General features: G+C 39.3%; 1 protein-coding gene across 6 annotated transcripts in view; it reads right to left on the bottom strand.

Annotated features, from left to right (window-relative positions):
• P4HA2 (prolyl 4-hydroxylase subunit alpha 2) overlaps window positions 1-23494 on the bottom strand; it is an 88406-nt gene that overhangs the window by 15108 nt on the left and 49804 nt on the right. For 5 of the 6 annotated variants that reach the window (XM_072400848.1, XM_072400847.1, XM_072400850.1 and 2 more), the window contains 4 exons: window positions 22406-22543; window positions 20341-20583; window positions 16902-17101; window positions 6784-6960 (listed from right to left, as the gene is read on the bottom strand). In XM_072400848.1, the coding sequence (XP_072256949.1) occupies window positions 6784-6960; window positions 16902-17101; window positions 20341-20583; window positions 22406-22543 (758 nt within the window). The remainder of the gene's footprint in view (window positions 1-6783; window positions 6961-16901; window positions 17102-20340; window positions 20584-22405; window positions 22544-23494) is intronic. The other variant, XM_072400851.1, reaches the window with a different exon arrangement.

Below are 23494 nucleotides of genomic sequence, written 5' to 3'. Positions count from 1 at the left end.
AAGCATTTTGGATCTGATTCAAATTTCATTCTAGCAAAAAGGATTGTTGCCAAATATGTTATAATAAATGTATTAAGAAACATTTAGTGATTTCACTTGTGTGTGTGTGTATGTCAAAATTCATTTAAGCGTCAATCTCTAAAAAAAAATACTTACCCGGTCCCCGCAGCTCCTCCGGACACGTCTGTCCTCTTCCTTCTTCTCCCAGCGAGTGCAGTGAAGATCTCCAGGGTTTCCCGGTGACGTCGCTGCGGGTGGGAGGCGGGGCAGGAAATTCAAATAACTTTGTATTGAACTCAATACAAAAAAGCTGTATTGAGTCCAATACAAAGAAATCTTTATATAATATATATAATTCTATTATATATATATATATATTATATAAGCTACTGTACAATTACATTACATTATACACTAATTTTTTTTTTAAAGATTTTTTTTTTTGTTTTATAAAAAATTTTTTTAATATTAAATTTATAAAATTTTGGACATATTTCGGTGAGTTAAGCGGTAATTCGGTGAATTTAAAGTAATTATTGAGTAATTTGGTGAATTATAGCCTACAATCCAAAATAAATTTCCATGCAAAAAATGTAACACTTTTTGCATGGAAGTACAGAAGTTTGGAAAGAATTAGAATACCCGGCGTTGGCGCACGCGTCCCTCTGCGATTTCTGATGATGTCCATGCATGTGCCCGTCGATGGGGGTCATAGCGGGAAATTCAAACATTTTGTATTGGATTCAATACAAAGTCCTGTATCCAATCCAATACAAAATAATACAAAATATATTTATGTGGTTTTGTCTATAGGTATGTAACGCCCAGGTGGTTAAATACTGGATTTTACGCATTATTTAGGTGTTTACACAAAACAAATAGTACTAGTATATCAATCTTCCAGAAACAAATTCACTTTGTGCCAAAAATATTTTCTTGTTTTCCAGCCTTTCAGGGTGTGTATGCAGGTTTAAATGGCATTTTAGACCTTGACCCACTATATATTTACTTACTCACCTCAGCTTGGTAGTGGAAGCACATAAAGGTGGAAGCCTCCTTTAAACCAGAAGCAATATCCTCCATAAATGGTGTTCGGAGCAGACCACATGACATCAGAAATCATAGGAAGAAATTGGCACTCTTTTCAATTTGAAGCATGTTAAGCAATATGCCAAAAAAAAACCTCTTTGCCTATTTCTTCCTATAACTTCTCTTTTCTATGTATATGTATACACATATAAATGAATACATACATATATGCATGTATGTACATATATGAGTGCACATGAAACAAACAATATACACCTAAAAAAAAGTTACCTGAATGAAGATCCTTCTTTGCAAAAGTGGCTGGTGCGTTTTTCAACTGATAGAATACAGTTCACATGCACATAGCGGGTCTGCTTTGACGCACAACAATGCGCATCAGGCTCCTGAGGTTTGGCGCACAACTATGCGCAAAAAAAAACACATTTGCTAAAAAAAGGTCACATTAAAATATGGATTGGATGGAAAATAAGAACCACACAGATACCACAAAATTTACATGACAAAAAAAAAAATAATAATAAACACATGTAAACCCACATTTCCATATAAAGCCAAAATAGTTCACAAATGGCCCAAGAAATATTGCATTAAAAATACTTACCAAACCAATATGCAATTTGTACCTATTAAGGGTGGAAAACTCGACTGGAAAATATGTATGCAAGACAAACATTTAAAGGTAGTAATTAAGACATAATTTTCCAATTAAGCAATATGGCCACAAACACAATAACAAAGCCTTAACATGGACTTCTTAATTGCAAAATGGACATTGAAACAGTCAAAGTTTAAAAAACAAAAGCAGCTATTGTGTTAAATGGTAAGCAAAGTATGAAATGTAGCAACATAGATCAAACAACCCACCCAAGAAAAAAAAAACAGACAAAGGAAAAAGCAAGTCCTACAATACCCTAAGGCTTAGTCCACATGGACTGTTTCCCCAGCGTTTAACCTGAGGCTTTTAAAATCAATGTTTGAAGTCCCCATGCATTCCAATTGACTAATCTACACCAGGATGTTTTCTTTCCGGCACGTTTTTGAGCTTTATCTTAAACATTGATTGCAACGTTTAAAAAATTAAAACATAGGAAAATGGTTGAAAACGCTCCCACTGAACTCAATGGAGGCTTTTACAAGCGTTTTTAGGCTTTTTATGAAAGCTTTTATTGAAAACAATGGGGGCTTTAAAAAAAAATTGGTAGCAGGTCTTTGGAATCTGGAAGCCCCCTTTATTAAGGTGACTCCCAGATCTCCACCACCCCACCCTGGGGAATGAGTAAAGGGGTACATAAAACCCAGGACAGGGCCCACAAAAATCCCAAAATTAACAGCAGTAAATTAGGTTCCGAGTGCATTTTTTGTCAGATCAAAGGGTATTTTATTACTTGAAGGGTCTTTAAAAAAAGAAAAAGAACATAAGGAAATGTGCAAGGAGATGTACTGCATATGTGATCTTTTCCTCTGTTGCCTAGACATGAACTTTAAAAGTATTAACCCATACACTTCTTGTGGATGTTACAGTCAGTTACAACTCCTATTAAAAAAGGCACAAAACCAAAGCAGAGTCAATCCTGACCAATTGTGAAAGTAATACCGTAGAACCCATGACAGTCTATCTGCATTTTTAATAATAATAAATATTTAGTTGACCTTTTCAAAAGACATACTTACATAATATAGTTGTAGAAATTTTGGTGGTTGATCTGGCAGCGGAAGTAACAATCCCACTTTATGGTAAATTTGACCTTGCACCGGTAATGTGGATGGAAATCCAGGCTGTTGAATAACCGATGTGGCGCCGAATGATGTCATTTGGAACATGAGTTGTATTTTCTGATGTTATTAAGAAAATGTTTTGACTATTTGAGGTATTTGCTGATGTGTAATTTCAAAGTTCTTGTGGTAGTGTTTCCAGTTGGCAGAGTTTGACTTTCCTTTTTTTGCAGCAAATACCAGAAAACTCAAATTTAAACTTCTTGGCTTGACAGTAACTACAAAACATTTCCATTTCCCAATGGTAACACTTGCATTCTGCGAGTAGTCTTTATGTGCATTATAGAAAAATCCTTTCAATGCTAAGCTAAAATGTTGTACAGTCCTTGATCGTCTCGTCTGGCTCTTTCTCTCATTTCGTGTACTCGGGTCCCACGGTGTTGTACTGTCTCTGAAGCTCTAGATGTAGTAGCTCTTTCTCTCATTTCTTGTAGTCAGGTCTCATGCTGTTGTACTGTCTCTGAAGCTCCAGATGCAGTAGCTCTCTTGCGCAGCATGGCAAGTCTTTTACTTATGTCCTCTGGATTTTCTTGTCTACTGTGTTTTTTCATTTTTTTGCCTTTGATTGTATTTGGCCAATTGCCTTACGTTTTTTCGAAGGCATTAGTACAGGCCAGAAATTTGTAAAAGAGTCCAAAAAAGTATGTAAGCAAAAGGCACACTGTCACCGAACAATACATACACACATACATGCAAATATACCTCTGACATATACCACAGCGCTGTATAAAGATCAGCGGTGCACTCACATGAGTCATATGTCTAGCAAGTTTGATTTAAATGTCTCGATGCGTTTTCGAATGATAGTGGAACATAGAAAGTTTGGTTGAAATGTCTCTACGTGTTTCCTAGTGATCACATACACACATCCATATATATAACACATACATACACCTAAATATAGCTCTGACATATAGCACAGCGCTGCACAAAGATCAGCGGTGCACTCACGTGTCTAAGTCATATGTCTAGCAAGTTTGGTTTAAATGTCTCGATGCGTTTCCGAGTGATGGTGGAACATAGCAAGTTTAGTTGAAATGTCTCTATGCGTTTCCTAGTGATCACCAAATATAGCTCTGACATATAGCACAGCACTGTACAAAGATGACTGGTGCACTTACATGAGTCTCAGTCATATGTATGGCAAGTATGGTTGAAATGTCTCCATGCCTTTTTTTCGAGTGATGGTGGAACATACACCATACACACATACATCCAGTTTTATATATATATATATATATAGATATACTAGTTAATTAACCGGCGTTGCCCAGGTACTTATTTATTGCAATCCTAGGATTATACAGAAAAAGGAATCAAATACAGCTATAGTGTTAAATCAAAGAAATGGTTTTTTTTACAGGTTTTAAAAGTATAAGTACAATACATAATTAAATTAAAATACAATTAAATTAACCTAAATAATGGCAAATGTTCCAATGCCGTTTTAAATGTTTTAAGAACATTGTGCTCATGAATCATCTATTGTAACTTTAAGACATTCTGAAATTGTGCTCATGAATCACCTATTGTAACTTTAGGAAATTCTGAAATTTTGTTCCTGAGATGCAGGTGCACCTCTAGTCAGTATCTATTAGCTTGTTTTCAATAAAATATAGTTGTAGAAATTTTGGTGGTTGGTGGCAGCGGAAGTAACAATCCCATTTTATGGTAAATTTGACCTTGCACCGTGAATGTGGATGGAAATCCAGGCTGTTAAACAACTAATGTGGAACCGAATGATGTCATTTGGAAACATGAGTTGTATTTTCTGATGTTATTAAGAAAATGCTTTGACTAATTGAGGTATTTGCTGATGTGTAATTTCAAAGTTCTTGTGGTAGTGTTTCCAGTTGGCAGAGTTTGACTTTCCCTTTTTTGCAGCAAATACATACCAGGAGACTCAGATTTAAACTTCTTGGCTTGACAGTAACTACAAACTATTTCCTTCTTTCCCGATGGTAACACTTGCATTCTGCGAGTAGTCTTTATGTGGATCCTAGTGGAATCCTTTCAATGCTAAGCTAAAATGTTGTACAGTCCTTGATCGTCTGGCTATTTCTCTCATTTCGTGTACTTGGGTCCCACGGTGTTGTACTGTCTCTGAAGCTCTAAATGTAGTAGCTCTTGCTCTCATTTCTTGTACTCGGTGTTACACTGTTGTATTGTCTCTGAAGCTCTACATGTAGTAGTTCTTTCTCTCATTTTACTGTACTCTGTGTTACACCGTTGTATTGTCTCTGAAGCTCTAGATGTAGTAGCTCTTTCTCTCATTTCCTGTAGTCGAGTGTCACGCTGTTGTAGTGTCTCTGAAGCTCAAGATGTAGTAGCTCTTTCTTTCATTTCCTGTAGTCGAGTGTCACGCTGTTGTACTGTCTCTGAAGCTCTAGATGTAGTAGCTCTTTCTCTCATTTCCTGTAGTCAGGTCTCATGCTGTTGTATTGTCTCTGAAGCTCTCAATGTAATAGCTCTCTTGGGTAGCATGGCAAGTCTTATATTCCTGTCCTCGGGATTTTCTTGCCTACGGTGGTGTTTCATTTTTTTGGCCTTTGACTGTACTCGGCCAATTGCCTTATGTTTTCTAGAAGGCATTACTACAGGCCAGAAATTTGTAAAAGAGTACAAAAAAGTATGTAAGCAAAAGGCACACTGTCATTGAGCAATACATACATACATACATACCTCTGACATATACCACAGCGCTGTACAAAGATCAGTGGTACACTCACACGAGTCATATGTCCAGCAAGTTTGGTTTAAATGTCTTGATGTGTTTCCGAGTGATGGTGGAACATAGCAAGTTTGGTTGAAATGTCTCCATGCGTTTCCTAGTGATCACATACACACCTCTATATATATAACACATACATACATCCAAATAAAGCTCTGACAGATAGCACAGCGTTGCACAAAGATCAGGGGAGCACTCACATGAGTCTGAGTCATATGTCTAGCAAGTTTGGTTAAAATGTGTAGATGCGTTTCCGAGGGATGGTGGAACATAGCAAGTTTGGCTGAAATGTCTCCATGCATTTTCGAGTGATGGTGGAACATACACACATACATGCACACATACATACATCCAATTTTAAATATATATATATATATATATATATATACACACATACATACACATACATATATATATTCACACACACACACACACACACACACACACACACACACACACACACAGTTAGTTCCATAACTGTGTGTGTCCATAATCTTTTTGTTCAACCCACTGAATTAAAGCTAAAAGTCTGCAGTTCAACTGCATCCGAGTTGTTTCATTTAAAATTATTTGTGGTTATGTACAGAACCAAAATTAGAAAAAAAGTTGTCTCTGTCCAAATATTTATGGACCTAACTGTATTAATATAACTGTACCAATATTCCTCTATTAGATTGTGTTGCCAGGAGAGGAAGCTGCTCCCCGTTCACCTTGTATTTTGAGATAATCCCAGCATGAGTGCTGTGTCTGTGTTCATGCTGCTGTCATTATCCCCATGTATAAATCCTCACATCTGCTTGAATATCATAGAAATGTGATATTTTCAGGGTACACATGGGACCCTAAGAGCTGCTACTAAACCAAATGTAGGCCCTCTAAACAGATACAGGGTCACAAGCATAAAAACAACAATCAGGGATATTTTCACATATAGTGGGGCTAAATCAGAACCAGGGTCCCCAAATTGAGTTATCAAGTTGGGGACCCCCCTGGGGGCCAATCTCATGGCAATCAACATTAGCATACTGCCAATTGTCTGTGCACTGTGGTGCCTCATAAACTTTAAGGCTGCATTCAGGTTGGCGGTAAAGTTGTGGTGTGTTTACCCCTTCCTCATGCCATGGAAACCTGGTTTGGGGGAGACGCTCAGTACTGCTCAGTGCCATCAGCAGTGCAATCTGCAGACACTGGCTTTACAGAGAAAACACACAAAGTCAGAAATTACTTACTTTGGGTTTTGCCAACTCCTTAATCTTTTCTATTTCTTCATTGGATAAAACCTCAAGATATCTGACAATTCTAGGACTATCCCACTCATCTTCCTCCTTTATAGGGCTCAGGATCAAGATTGGGTTTCTGTTTCCATCATGATAGCGACAGAAAAGCCTCTTCTGCTTTTTTGGAGTCTAAAAAGATATTTGAACCAGTTAGTAACTTACATACATACAGGGAAAATGAAAATAAGATGTAACAATGACATTTACATTGACGAAATACATTTGAAACATTAATTTACATTTGATTTACATGACGATATACATATAAACTAAAGAAAATAAGGAAACTGCTAATGCTGGCTCGTGTTTAAAAAAGTCAACTACAGGGGGCGCTCGTGAGCAGCCATTGGAAATGGCAGCATAGTGATACGACTCTCTGTCACCCGGGCAAGCAGTAAGTTCAGCACCTGAAACGAGCTGAATTTTTTTGTACCTCTCGCATCACAAGTCATCCCTGACACGCAGGAAAACAATCGGGAAATCCTCAGGCTCAGGGAAGACAACAATACGCCATCTCAACAGTGGATGAGGTGCATGAATTTTTTCACGGCTTGCAATTGAACGTCTCAGGATCGGCAAGTCCGCGAAGCTCCCTTCCCTCATCGCAAAGGTCAACGAACAGTCGCAGGAGACACTGACCAATAAGGTGGGCCTTGGGAGCTAAACGTACTACCCACGCCTCTTAGTACTTTTAACTAGTCTGGTTTATAAGTAATTATACATGTTCCTTTAGATTGTTATGCCAATGTGTATTGCTCATTTCAGGTTCTTTTTCTGGTTCAAAAGTGAATTTTCTGTCTCTGATCCGCTACATGGCCCTTTTGATATACGATTGTCATATGTATCCCTGTTTCAGCACAAAATCTTTTATTAGGTAGCCACACTTACCCGAGTGTGAAGAGTGTTCCCCACTTTTTCCGCATTACTAACAGGCATGCCTTCTATCTGTATTTTCAGATTATGTCCTGGGGTCAGGACATTTGGTTGGGTACAGTGGGGGACCCAATGGTTATGGGATCATTTGGTTTGGTTTGGTCCCAGAGGTGGGAGGGATTGTTCAGGGGAATTATATGGTGGGGGAAACCCAAGTGCAGAGGAAATATGTAACCTTCTGTTTTATGTCATGCAATTTAAAAGCTGGCCTATCTTTGGTATAAAGTATGGTTGAAAACCAATGCATTTTTGTATCAGATAATGCACAAGGCTTCAATTCGCCGCATAAGTGGAAAAAAGCCTTTAATCATTATGCATCACTGAAAAACTAATGCCATTTGTTTGCAGGACACAAGGTTCTCTGTATCAGCGACCCCCAGATATTTCCAAAGGAAATTTCCCCAGGTATATACGACCTCTTTTTCGGAGAAAAAGCGTGCAGTACTAATAGTGTTCAATATGAATACACTGTTCAAATGTTAAAAGGAAATAGTGGACCCTACTGGTTGTTATTTGCTACTACAAGGTTTACTGTAAGATACTGAAATCACGATTGTTACTTACTATTCCCCAAATGCCCATAAGATACAATTCTTTAGGCATCTTTTTAAAGGAGTGGAGACTCATAGAAAAGGTACCCTTTTTATGATGGGGGATACGAATTTGGTTTTGAATGAGAAATTGTATAAGTCTTATGTTCCAGGAAACCCTAGAAGTAGGGAAGGAGCGTCTAATTCACAGAAATTTGCAGAGCTGCTTGCTGAACAGGGATTAGTAGATGTGTGGAGAGTAATGTACCCCACTATGAAAGATTTTACCTTTTTTTCCTCATCTCACAATAGTTTTACTAGGATCGAACATATATTTACTCAAACCTGCTGTTACCTTTTGTGAGCAAATCGAAAATTTTGAGTACACTGTGGTCAGATAATTCGCCAGTTATGATGTCCTGTAAAGCGTTAGTACTGAAACCTTCAGAATTGCACTGGAGACTTAATGACGTAATGTTATCCAATCCAGCTACTGTAAAGTACATAGATGACCAAATAAGCCATGGGGTGCCCATAAGGCGACCATCAAAGGACAATTTAAACAATTAGCATCCAGACAGAAGAAGGCTAGACTAGCTAGGATAAAAGACCTGAAAACTAATTTGGAGCACTTAGAAAGTCAATGGAAAAAAAGACCAGACGGACAATTATTCTGGACCATTCAAGAAAAGAAAACTGAATTGAACATTTAACTGGAAAGTCAGGTAGAGAGACAGATGAGATGGAATAGACAGAAAACCTGGATCCATGATGGCTAAATTACTCAATGCTAAACCTAATCAATCTTCAATCCGCCTAAAACGACTAATCCCGCTGCTATAGTCACCAAATTCCAAGATATTTTAACAGAGTTATATAAATCTCCTTCAGGGTTTGATAAATCAAAGGCAGATGATCTATTTGCAAATATACAACTGCCGAAGATGCCCAGTGAACTGGGTGAGAAACTAGGGGATGATATTACGGTACCGGAAATTCTGAAAGCCATCAAGTCCCCACAGTCAGGAAAAGCGCCCGGGCCAGATGGGTATATAGTTATATATTATAAAAAATTTAGTGTACTATTAGCTCCACATTTGGCCAATTTTTTTAACTATTTAAAAGCCACCCACACAATAAGTTCTCCTCTCTTTTAGCACGTGTCCAGGTGGGGGTGCTGAGAAGGTCCTGGCTTTGCCCAGAAAAAAAGAGAGCCAGAGTTATGAAATAACACATTTATTCAACATATTCCCCCCTGACTGATGTACATGGTACAGTGTAGTCGCAGCTTTTTTAGACCGTTCAAATAAAAGTTCTTTGGTTGGGCCGCAAACCAGCTCACAGCAGAATCTTTGAAGTCAGAAATGTCCTCAAAACGTTGCCCCTTCAAGTGTTTCTTCAAATTTGGTATTTCGAAGGGGCCAGGTCAGGTGAGTAGGGGGGATGGTGGACAAATTGGAAACCCAGGATGTTCAATTTGGCAGCCACAATGTTGGACGTGTGTGCAGGTGCATTGTCCTGCAAAAAAAGGATCCCTTTAGTCAACTTTCCTCTGTGTTTTGTCTTAATTGCCTCTTTCAGCTGGTCCAGGAGGTTAGCATAATACTGTCCGGTGATACTAGAGCCCTGAGGTAGAGTCCACCAACAGAATACCATCTTTGTCCCAGAAAACGGATGTCATTACTTTTTTGGTTGATTTCTGGGTTCTGAACTTCTTCGGCAGCGGGGACCCGCTGTGGCGCCACTCCTTTGACTGTTCCTTGGTTTCAGGATCATAGATGTGGAGCCAGGTTTCATCCTCAGTAACTAACCTAGCTAAAAAGTCCTGTGGAGCTGCAAAATGGGCCAAAACGGCTTTGGATGCTTCAACTTGTAGCTTCTTCTGATCACTGTTCAAATATTTCGGCACCCACTTCGCTGAAAGCTTGCACATATCTAGGATAGTGGTGAGCACAGACCCAACACGCTCCCGTGAGATGTCAAGTATCTGGGCTATTTTGTGGATATTTGCGGGTCCTCAATAATCAACTCATGGACAGCATCACAGGTTGCTGGGTCAGTTGAGGTTGGGGGACGCTCACTGCGGGTCCTCAGCGCCCATCTTGAACGGGGAAATGCCCAGTTTTCAAACGAGATATCCAGGTTTTGACAGTGCTGTAGGAAGGACACTTCTCCCCCAGTGTTTATGACATCTCAGTGTGAATGTGCTTTGCTGACTTTCCCTGGAGAAACAAAAACTTTTATGACGGCCCGTAAGTCCAACGACGTGAAACTTACTTGTGCCTCTGCCATCACAGCTTCTCACTAAAAAAAAAAAACAGTTTTAAGAATCGCAAAGACCTGATATTTTCCCAGTTACATAACAATATATTGGGCTGTCATATGCCCCCACACTCATTTTTCTATTTCATCTGGAAGGGAGCAAAGCCAGGAACTTCTCAGCACCCCCTCGGATGTTACCTAAACCTAATAAGGACTCGACAGATTCCCACAACTATAGGCCTATCTCTTTGCTTAATGTGGTTGTCAAGATACTGACGAAAGTTTTGGCATCCAAATGGAACAAATTCCTTCCGACGCTGGTCCATAAGGATCAAGTTGGGTTTGTTTCCAGTAGACAAGCTCCAGACAATAGCAGAAAGGTTATCAGTCTAATCCAATATGCCGTTTCCATAGCATACCTAGTATGCTGTTGGGCCTTGATGTCCATAAGGCTTTTGATTCCATTTCTTGGAATTATTTGTTTTATGTACTTTCCAAGTGGGGATTTCAGGATTCATTTATGTCATGGATGTCTTCCTTGTACTCCAACCCTTCAGCTAGAATACGCTATATGTCATTTTATTCATCTGTGTTTCCCATTTGTAGAGGGACAAGGCGAGGGTGACAGCTTTCACTGTTACTGTTTATTCTAGCTTTGGAACTCCTGGCTTAGTTAATCAGAACAAATTCAGATATCTGTGGCATAAATTTAAGGAATCATGAATACAAATTGAGTTTATTCGCAGATGATATTTTGCTCACTATTACCCAACCTCTGATATCACTTCCTAACCTGGGGGCAATATTGAGTAAGATTGCAAAAGTGCCTGGTCCAATAACTAATGAAGAAAAATCTGTAGCATTGAATATTACTTTGCCCCAGCAAATAGTTAACATGATACAGCAAACATTTAAATTTAAGTGGGCAAAATGCCATATGGAATATCTGGGACTCAAACTATTCGGTAGGGATGAGCGAGAATGCCTCTGGCTTTCTCGCGAAAATTTCATCGAACTTCTGGTGGGTCCGTGAAATTTCGGCAAACCGATTCATTCATGCAGCCCTGGGAATCCTCCTGAGTGCGAACCCCGGGCACTAGAGGTTAAATAACAACTAGTGCCCTGGAAATCCACTGCGATTACCTCTAGTGCCCGAGGGTTCACAGTGGATTTCCAGGGCACCAGAGGTTAATTAACCTCTAGTGCCCTGGCATTACAGTGGATTTCTAGGGCTGCATTCATTCATTCAGCCCTGGGAATCCTGTGTGCGATCCCTAACACTAGGGGTTAAATGGGGACAAGTATCCCTATTTAAAACACCAAACTTTTTAGTGACGCTTGAGCATCATCAGGATTTTCCTTTCCTCAGCCAGAGGGCACAAGAGGTTTTGAATGGGGAGACTTGTCCCCATTTAACCTCTGAGCCAGGGATTGCACACTGAGCTGATCAATGAAAGCAGTCGTAGCTGCATTAATTGATCAGCACAGCCGGCAATTTTTTTTTTTTTTATTAATATTCTATCTGGATTGGCAAATTTACACTGGCACCGGAATTTGCCGCGAGATCGAGTTTTAAAAACTTGCTCGCTCATTCCTACTAACCAGTTCCTCCTCAGAACTTTATTTCTGTGTAGGAGGCAAATTTCTAACCTCTCTTAGATCACATTAAAACATTATTGACCAGGTAGAGGAATCTGCCTTTGTCTTGGATAGGTAGAATACAGTCAGTCAAGATGTTAGTACTACCAAAACTTCTGTATTTATTTAGAACCCTCCCAGTCAAGGTTCCCTCAAATTCATATGGCATGATAAAAAAAGGATTGCACAAAAAATGTTATTTATGATTAGGCGACAAGGCAGGCTAGGTGTCACGGTCCCTTCCGTGACGGAAGTTTGAGGATCTGTCAGACAAGCTGCATGTGAGATTATCTGACAGTCTCTTTGTTTTTACTTGTTTCTGTGTTGTTGTTTGTAATGACCACTCCCCTTGTATCAGGTGCAGCTGGTGGTCATTACTGCTCCACCATTTAGTCTGGCCTCACACTTCATGCTGTGCGGTTGATATTCACTGCTGGGTTGTGAAGAGCTGGAGTGTTGTGCCATCCTGAGTTCCTGTTTATATCTGCTAATAAGATAAGTTGCTTTACTTTTGGTCTTTTGGGGTCTTGTGGTTATTTAGTTGTTTACTAGGCCTCTGGGAGACACTGGGTCCTTCATAGGGGAAGGAACCAGCAGTCTCAAGCCAGACACTACTGCTAGGGCTATACAGGGCTAGTAGGGACCAGGTTCCTGTGTATTTCCACCATCAGGGGATACTCATACGGTTAGGAGTTAGGGCAAGGTTAGGGTGTCTGCAAGGGGTGACCATTCCCTTTTCCCTAGCCACTGGAGGCCTAGTCCAGAGTATAACCCTTTCTGTTTCCCTCCCCTCCCCTGTTATCCGTGACACTAGGGATCCCAAACCTAATGAAATACTATCAGGCAGCTCATGTAGCTTTTATTACAGTACTATGCGCTGGTCTGGGAGCCTCGCTATGGGTTCAAATTGAAACTTTTTTATGTAATCCAGTGGTGGTAACAGCCTTACCTTGGATAACGTCCAAATTAAGCCCATCGGGTTTGTGTTCATTTGAGGCATGTATTGGGGGTTTGGGATAGTATAATAAATATTCTAATAAATTAATGTCATCACACTGCCCACTGCTTCCCATACAAAACAACCCAACGTTTCAATCTGGTTACAGCGTTTGCTTAGTGGACAGCCCATAGGTATTAGTAATGTACACGCCTTGCTCTATGGTTCAAATATAGTGAACTGAGAGGAAATGAAAGCTTCCCAGGATGCTCCTAATAGAGAGCACTTTTGATTTTTGCAGCTTATAAATTGGGTTGGTGTGCTCATTAAAAGTAATATACGTCTGCTCCAGCTGTCAGAGCTGGAACAGATCTGTTTAGGAACCCCTTTAAAAAGAAAACTAATCTCATATTTCTAATCCTATATTTAGACCTTGTTAGTACACAGTTAGGGCCATAACTATTTGGACAGAGACAACTTTTGTTTTATTTTTGCTTCTGTACATTACCACAATTAATTTTAAATGAAACATCTTAGATGCAGTTGAACTGCAGACTTTTAGCTTTAATTCAGTGGGTTGAACAAAAGGTTTGCAAAAAAATGTGAGGAACTAAAGCCTTTTTTAACACAATCGCTTCATTTTAGGGGCTCAAAAGTAATTGGACAAATTAAAAAGCTGAAAATAAAATGTTCATTTCTAATACTTGGTTGAAAACCCTTTGCTGGCAATGAGCCTATAGTCTTGAACATCACCAGATGCTGGGTTTCCTTCTTTTTAATGCTCTGCCAGGCCTTTACTGCAGCGGCTTTCATTTTCTCTTTGTTTGTGGACCGAAGTTGTTTGTTTTCTGTCCGAAGTTTAGTCTTCAACAAGTGAAATGCATGCTCAATTAGGTTCATCAGATCAGGTGACTGACTTGGCCATTCAAGAATATTCTACTTCTTTGCTTTAATAAACTCCTGGGTTGCTTTGGCTGTATGCTTTGGGTCATTGTCCATCTGTATTTTGAAACGCCTTCCAATCAATTTGACTGCATTTAGCTGGATTTGAGCAGACAGTATGTCTCTGAACACCGCAGAATTTATTCGGCTGCTTCTGTCCTGTGTCACATCATCGATAAACACTAGTGTCCCAGTGCCACTGGCAGCCATGCACTCCCAAGCCATCACACTGCCTCCGCCATGTTTTAAAGATGATGTGGTATGCTTTGGATCATGAGCTGTTCCACGCTTTCTCCATACTTTTTTCTTGCCATCATTCTGGTAAAGGTTGATCTTGGTTTCATCTGTCCAAAGAATGTTTTTCCAGAACTGTGCTGGCTTTTTTAGATGTTGTTTTTAGCAAAGTCCAATCTAGCCTTTCTATTCTTGAGGCTGATGAGTGGCTTGCACCTTGCAGTGCACCCTCTGTATTTACTTTCATGCAGTCTTCTCTTTATGGTAGACTTAGATATTGATACGCCTATTTCCTGGAGATGGTTGTTCACTTGGTTGGCTGTTGTGAAGGGGTTTCTCTTTACCATGGAAATGATTCTGTTATCATCCACCACTGTTGTCTTCCGTGGATGTCCAGGCCCTTCCCTGTTGCGCACGAGCCACACATACAGCATGCCAGTCAGTCTTCCTTTATTAAGCGAGACTGACTGATGTGTAACCCATTGCTGCAACTTCTTCATACGCGTTTATTCTCTCGGTCACTGGACACTGAGAATGCACTCCTCATTCAATTATGCCTTGGTAAGCTACCTTATATTATGAACATGTATACCATTTGATCAACTTAAATTATCATTATTTGAAAGTACCCCCTCTTTTTCCTATATGGGAAATTACCCATTGGGAGTCTATATCTACATTGAATATTCGACCAGAGGAGTCTATTTAATCGGTATATGAACGACTGAAAGCAATTTAAATCTTTTTTTCTTCCTTTGAACCCCCCTTCTTTTATCTATAGCCAATTACAAGTAAGTGATTTTGTTTATAACCTCTAATACTAGCAAAAGTGGCTATTGGTGAGTTACCAGAGTACTGGCATATGTGTGATGCATAATTAAATTAAAAATATGACATCCCAAGGCACCTATTAAACTTCCTTATATGTTTTACTTAGGTATGATATTAGCCTAAACTGATTATAGTTCTGTCAACAACTGCCAGACATACTTGTATTCTCGGAATACAAGTAAACCTCTATTACTCTTCAACCATAAGTACTATAAATAGAATTTCTTGAAATGACTAGGAATTAGGGGGCATTCTTACACTATTAAATTATTATTAGTAAAACAAATAAACCATGACACAAGTATATAAATACCAATAGAAGCATCCTAACCCTTTTTTAAATATTCATAAATACAGTGGTATCTTGGTATACGTCCTTAGTCTGTTCCAGATCCTTGAACTTATACCAAACAAATGTTTCCCATAAGAAATACAAGGGTCATGATTAATCTGCTCCCATGAAAAAAAAATCCTATTGTTATTGGCAAATTACATTGATGGGGCTGTATAAAATAATTTAAACACTGCTTAATACTAAAGTACATAAATGCAAAAGCAATTAGAAGAAATAAATTAAAATTTAACCTCCCTTTACCTTACTAAGAGTTGAGTGCCTAATAGGATGGTGCTGAGAAGGGAGGAGGGGGAGATGTTATGTAATTCACAGAGTTATAGCGCGGGTTGTTCACTGAATGGTAGCAACTGGAGTACTGATGCTCGTGGGCAGTCGTGGCTTTGTCTCGAAAGAGGTAAATAAAGGTAGCGCGCGGTGTTATGACTCATTTTAACCCATACAAGTTCTAGCACAAAGATTGAATACCAAGCAAAATTTTTTGTGTCCAAACCTATACCAAGTTTGACTTATTCAAAAGCGGACTTATACCGAGGTACCACTGTACTGTTATTTATGTGTATATCTATAAACAATGTAAGAGTAGAATTCTCATGTTTATGATGTATTGATATAACAATGTATGTTGCAATTAGGAAATGTTGGATTTTATATAATTATGAATTCGATTATATATACACTGAATATATAGAACATATGACTTTATCATGTATAATCACCAAATATTATTATGTAATGCATTTATTTACAGACTGTAAAGTTGTTACTGCACACCCCTGAGGAAGCCCTAGGTGTCGAAACACGTCTGGTAACGACTACAATGGTTTACTTTAAAAAGCTAGTTGATTGTATGTGTAGCTTGGCAGATCCTATCCCATGATGCTACAATAGGCTGGGAATCATGTACTTGATTGTTTTTTAAATTATGTATGAATCAGAGAATACATAATTATTATTCTTCTAAACACTGGCCCAGAAACCCCGTCTTTTTCTTCCTTAAACAATAGCTCTATTCTAAGCTTATAGGGGAGGCCACCCCATACCTCTATAAAACAACTGAGGGAGACACGGAGAGAAACCCTGCCTCCATTCCTACATCTTGTAATTTATGCCAGTTATGTTTTCTAAATATATCTGATGAGGAAGCCTTCTGGGTAAAGTATACTTTGATCTCTTTGTCCAGTCTTTTTGATATTAGGCTCAGACTGGGAGGAAACAGGGTATCCAACTTCTACCTCTCCCAATGCAAGCCCTGTCATTCAACTGCCAAATGTTAAAAAAACAATTGATTTATGTGCCGGAAGCAATTTGTTATAGCAGTTTTCTAAGGTCAAAACATTTATTTTATATACCCATAACTAAGCACCGAGAACATACGGCAATTTTTTATAAGCTACTCTTTCTCATTTACCATTCTCACTCCTTCTCCGCGGCACAGAGCTTCATAGGTCTCGCGCTCAGGCAGATAATCTTGAGGCCTGGTGTAGATTTCATAGAGTGTTTTGTTTGGCTTTGCATCTGATGTTTTGTTGACTTTCTCTTCATTTCTCTCCCTCTCTAGCATCTTTTCAAAATATCGCAGGTTAGTGCCTGCCCGCTCATGACTGGAATCTAGAATATAAAATTGGAAATATTAGCGAGATGTGTATTTTTCTAAAAATAAAATAAATTTAGTAGGTTTATAATAAATATATGGATGATTTGAAATCTTTATCTATTAACAGTTAACTAGTGAATTTTCTTATACTATTCAAGAATTGAATACCAAATGAAAGACTGCACTTGGTCATTCAAATGCTCAGTAATCAGACACTAATTTTTAACAAGTAAATGCTCTGTAATTTTTATACAAATGTATATAAATGTCTACAAATCTGTAATGATTTATCCTTCTACAGAAGAATGGTGATCAGTTCTAGTGATGTAAGCAATGTTTTGATCTCTTGCTGGAGCTTCTATGCTGGCAAATTTAACAGACATCAATTAATTCATCAAATAGTGAAAAGGTGTACCAAAAAAAACTAGGAAATTTACCAGACCTGAAAATTCAGGGTTGAATGGTCAACTGTTATTTAAAACAATACACTTTAAGTCCCTAATCCACTGATAACTAATTCTGCTGCTCTGCATATTACTGTCAGGATCAAGTTCTGAACCCAGGGTTGCTACTGTGTCTGGCGGTAGCTCTACCTATTATGCTATCTGAAGTGCTTTATAGCTCCCTGCCTGTTTTCACAGTCAAGCTTCCCTGATAACCTGTAGTGTCATGAACTCTGAACACCTTGCTCCTCCCCGACTTCCTATTTAAGCTCTGCCATGAATTTCCTGTTTACCAGAATATTGTGCTCTTGCCGGTGTCTTGCCTTACTATTGCTACTACTATTACTACTACTGCATCACCTCATCTATTTGCCTGTGTATTGACCTTTGGTTACGGATTTACTGACTACTTGCTCCTGTTAACTTGATTTACCCGGATACAGACTTTGGCTTTCTTCCTTACTACACCTCTGTCTTGCTCCTGCCCCATTACAACTGCCTGTGAACTGAACCCAGAGTATTTACTCTGTGAACCTCCTAGTTGCTACAGCAAATGGACTCCGAGCTTGTTCCCAGATCGTGACAATTATTTTCTCAAAGTTCGGAGCCTAAAATTATGTGCAGGACAGAAAAGAACATTGATAAATTAGTGGCACATTAAAACTCTTAACCACCTGGGCATTACACTGATGTCTAGATTTCTGTACCAAAAGCGGTACACAGTTTTTCATGAAATTTTTTTTTTTTAAATTGTAGACCTGTAATTTACAGAAATTTGTCCGAACAAGGGTCTAGTAGATATCATGAATATAAAAAAAGTTTGAAACACAATCATCAAAAAAAAAATACTTTTAATAATAATACTATTAAATAAAATATTAATATTAATAATAATACTTATTAAATAAAAAACACAAAACACAAAAATCAGCTTAAACAAGAATACATAAATAAATCAAAAATACTGAAAATACAATAATTCGGTATACTGTATAGTAATATATTTTTCTAAAACACGTCCATAGTGTGGTAAATTTTAAAACGTCCAACGTCACATACCTATAGACAAAACCACATAAATATATTTTGTATTGGATTGGATACAGGACTTTGTATTGAATCCAATACAAAATATTTGAATTTCCCGCTACGACCCCCATCGACGGGCTCATGCACGGACATCATCAGGAATCGCCGAGGGACGCATACGCGAACGCCGGGTATTCTAATTCTTTCCAAACTTCCATGCAAAAAGTGGTAATTTTTTGCATGGAAGTTTATTTTAGATTGTAGGCTATATTTCACCGAATTACTCAATAATACTTATAATTCACCGAATTAGAATGAATTACCGCATAACTCACCGAAATATGTCCAAAATTTTATAAATTTAAAAATAAAATTTTTTTTTTATAAAACATAAAAAAAAATCTTCAAAAAAAATAGTGTATATTGTAATGTATATGTACAGTAGCTTATATAATATACATATATAATACAATTTTTATATATTATATAAAGATTTCTTTGTATTGGACTCAATACAGCTTTTTTGTATTGAGTTCAATACAAAGTTATTTGAATTTCCCGCCCCGCCTCCCGCACCAACGCATGCAGCGACGTCACCGGGAAACCCCGGACATCGTCACTGCACTCGCCGGGAGAAGACAGAAGAGGACGGACGTGTCCGGAGGAGCTGCGGGCACCGAGTGAGTATATTCTTACAATTGTAATCCGATTGTCATACAATGTATGACAATCGGATTGCAATACAACGTTTGTTTAACCACCTGAGAAAAGTTCGGGTTTAACACTTTTTGCAAGTGTTATTACCCCGAACCAAGGTCAGGTTTAACGGCCAGTTTGTTAAAGCTAAACAACACAATAAAGAATATTTTCAAGTTTATTTCATTATTTTGTGATAAAACAGATGCATAAAGACACTCTGTATATAGTACTGAAATATCCAATAGGTCCTTGATGCTTCCTGTGCCATCAGTTCCTGAAGGTTGTGGACAGTGCCCAATTTAAAGCTTATCTGCATTCTGGGATACTGACCCCAGAATAGCTTAGAGATTGGTTCCTTTAAATTTGTTTCGCAAGAGTCTCTCTGCGTTGCACACACATAAATCTGTGCTAATCAGTAAGATCACATAATATTCTGGTTGAACATTATACTTGCCTGGATCAAATTTTATGATCTAGGTCAACTAGCTGCTTATGCACTGTACAATTTTGATTTTTAGTATGGCAAACTGTTCACCACAAATCTAATCCCAAAAAATATAAATGTAATATATTGCCGCTTACCAGGCTTCATAACTATGTATTTTTCCTTATTCTTTCACAGTAAGCCAGTAATTCAATTCTGGTTCTAGGTTGAACACACACAAGTGCTATTGGGGAGTAGTGTTGTCAGCCTAGGCTGAAAATGTACAGAAAACTATTGCAGTCATTTATACAAACTGTAAGTCACTCGTTTGTGATATATACATAAATATAAAAATATAATAAAAAAATTAGGACTGTAGAGAAATACTAAATTGGGTTTCTTGACTGGAAATTCTCTATGTAGCACTTTCTTTTAAAACATAATGCGCACAATTCAAAAGGTTTAGGGAACGTTTTTATCTTGTATTGTAATTTAAGGCTTTATATAGGAACAATTAGGTTGTTGCTTGGATTACCTGCAGTACTTACCTTGGTAATTCTAATTTTGCTCAATATTAATGCTCCTATATTGGGTTGCAAACGCATGTCTAGGTAATATTAGATAGACAATGACAAGGAATAAATATTGTAATACCTACCCAGTAAGAGCAGCCTTTTGGTAAGCTCCACAGCTCTCTGGATGTCACCAAGCTGAAAGACTGTGTAACTGAGGTAGTCTAGAACATCTACTTTAGAAATAGTAGTTGATCGTTCCCCCTCATCCAACAACTTTAGGGCCTCTTGCATCCATAGCACAGTATGGTAATAGTCACTCTCATGGTAGGCAATTTTTCCCATACCAAAGCAATCATCCACAGACAAGGATGCAACATATTTAGTTCCTGGAATACAAAATGGAAAAGAAAATCAAAGCCAGACACAACAAATATTTCGACCGTCACTACTAATATAGAGTTGGCAAGATTTATTTAACTAATTTCCAGCCATTTCACACTGCTGTTGAACACGGTTTCAAATTTGTCTACGGAGAAAATAGGAATAGTGCTTACTGTATTTTTTTTTTTTTTTCATCTGAAAAAGAAGGAAAGTTACTTGACATTCATAATGAACTTCCTAATAATTTGTGACTTTTCCTCAATTTTCCTGATCTGCATACATATTCTGAAACACAGACTAGAAAGAACACTGAAGCAAGAAGATCCACATAAAAAGAGCACAAGACAGCTAGTATTTTCACTGGATGATCAAAAATGGCAGTAGTTTAGTGTGATGGGTGTATATTGAAATATTTTTATTGGATGGTCGCCTTATGCATACAATTTATTTTTTATACAGATTACAGATTTTTGGTTCCCAGTTACAAAGAATATTCATCAGCAGCCTATAAACAGGTCAAACGGTTGTTGCCAAGTGAAAGCTACTAAATGTACCAGACATAAGCAGTGAGTAATTTTGTGCAAGCATACTGATACTTACAAAAGGTTAGTGATTTTATTTTTCAATTTAATGTGTATTTTTATATTTGTGTATAGGAGTAATACAACAATCTTTAAATGTATTTGTTTCTCATTAAAGCTGGGAAAATATTGTGATGACCTGTTCAATATACAATTTCTCCTTCACTGCGCAATCACAGAATGACAAGGGTCCTAGACTGTAAGACTTAAATGCAGTATAGTCTACAGGGCCTTGTCATACTGTCCGGCAGAAACACCTGGTTTACAAGACTGGCTGAATAGGACCACTAATTCTCTAGTAAGGTAATGATGAAAACTAGAGATCTGTGTATGCAGATTTTTTTTTTTTTTTTTTTGCTTAGAACTCTTGATTAAGACCTTAAGGCAGGGGTCGGCAAACTTTTATGGCCACTAGGCAATTTCAGGGGTGGGCGGGAGCACTCTAGGCCGGACTATGTGTCCCGCCCTAATGCCTCCGCTCACCACCAGGGAACGCCGCCTGAAGTGAAATCCCTCTCCTCTATATGCATTGCGGAGGAGAGGGTTTTCCCTTCTGTGAGCTTTCCCTATTTACCGCGGCAGCGGAAGTATCAACGCCGGCCGCGGTAAATAGGGGAGCAGCGGCACCGGAGCTCCGGAAATTCCTAACGCCCCGGCAGATCCGGAGCCGTGGGTTGCTGGCTGGCGTTAGGCCGGATCGGCCAGAGCGTTAGGCTGAAATGAACTACCAGCTAGGCCGTATCTAGCCTAAAGGCCGGAGTTTGCCGACCCCCTGCCTTAAGGCATTTAACACATGTTCAAAGCTAAAAATAATAATAATGCTTAAAGAGGATCTAAACTCAAAAGTCCCCCAAAACAAAAAATCCCACAGGGCTGTCAATCGGTCCAGAGGTCTCTTCCATCGTGTCCCATGCTGTCCCGGCATCCGTCTTCGGACCGCCATCTCCTCCTCTTCTTCCCGGTTCTTGTTCTTACGTCACCTGACCAGGCGCAAGATCGGGTGACGTAGATGGCAAAAAAACTTGGCAATCTCATTGCACATGCACGAAAGGGCTCCTTCTGCGCATGCTTGAGATGCTCAGGTAAGCGCAGAAGGAGCACCCAAGAGGCTCCCAGGATGCAAAAAAAACAAATATAATTTTTACCTTACATAAAAGGGTTGTATACGTGAAAGACATGTATAAGTGAAATTTCTGAGTTTAGGTACGCTTTAAACACTATGAGTAGAATCAAGGGTTGCACTAACCTGGCAATATTCCTTTTGCTATAACATCAGGATCCAGTTTGTAAGTGTCTTGGAGGCGCATTAATGCTTTGGCTGCTCCAGTCTCATCTTCTTCACTTGGAAAGAATTCCCTTTGAAAAGTGAGGTTTGCAATAAAGCCTAAAACCCAACAGACACAGTTATTCATGCCCAACGTGGCTGTCTCTCATTGTAAAGTACAATGTCTTCACACAGCTACAGATTTTGAAAATTGTGAACCTGCTTGGAGAACAGGAAGTGAAAACACAGATTTTGTAGAGGCCACTCTTGGAACACTGCCACAAAGCTTAATGTTTGAATTTCATGTTATCTTTTTTTACCATAGAAGGTATGTGGAAACTTAAAAGTGGCCCTCTAAACACATAATACCTCATTCCAATCTTTAAAACAATACATATGGATGTCTAGGTAACGCAGTATTAAGTGCAAAATCTACAATTGGGGGGCGTGGCCTAGCCGGCGAGCGTGATGGACGTGTGATCCAGGAGCTCCGCGGACGCCGGCCACAATCCAGCATAAATCGGGCAAAAACTTACCCATCCATGGGCAAACAAAAGAGGGCTAAGGTGGGGAGGTTTCCCCCGAACCCAGCACCGCTTCCAGACGCCGCACAGCCCTCCATTAGAGCGTACATTCGGGATCCCTCGCCGGCATCCTCTGCATCAGTCAAGATGGCGCCGGCTCCTTCCCCGCACACATGGAGGCGGGTGGAGAGCTCACCGATGCTGGATCCGGAGGATGGGGATGCACATCCACAGGTTCTGCTGCCAGCCGGAGGGGGATCGGATTCATCTCCCCCCCGCAGCTCCGGATCCGTGACGCCAGAGCCGGTGAGTCCTCACGGGGCTGCGGGGGTTCATAGCACGCCTGCGGCCTTTACTCAGGGGGATGATGGCCCTGTAGCAGCCAGCATGGGAGCGCCTACAGGGGTGGCCACACAGGGATCACAGCAAGGGGGACTGGTTTTACCCAGCCAAGATATACCCCTATCGAGGCCCCTGAAGGGATGGCACCCTGTCCCCCCCTCTGTAGCCCCGGATCCCCAGGCAAGCACCCTTGATACCGCTGGGC

The sequence above is a fragment of the Pyxicephalus adspersus genome, chromosome 2, assembly GCF_032062135.1.
Source record: "Pyxicephalus adspersus chromosome 2, UCB_Pads_2.0, whole genome shotgun sequence".
NCBI classification, from domain to species: domain Eukaryota; kingdom Metazoa; phylum Chordata; class Amphibia; order Anura; family Pyxicephalidae; genus Pyxicephalus; species Pyxicephalus adspersus.
This window is presented reverse-complemented; position numbering and strand designations above follow the sequence as displayed.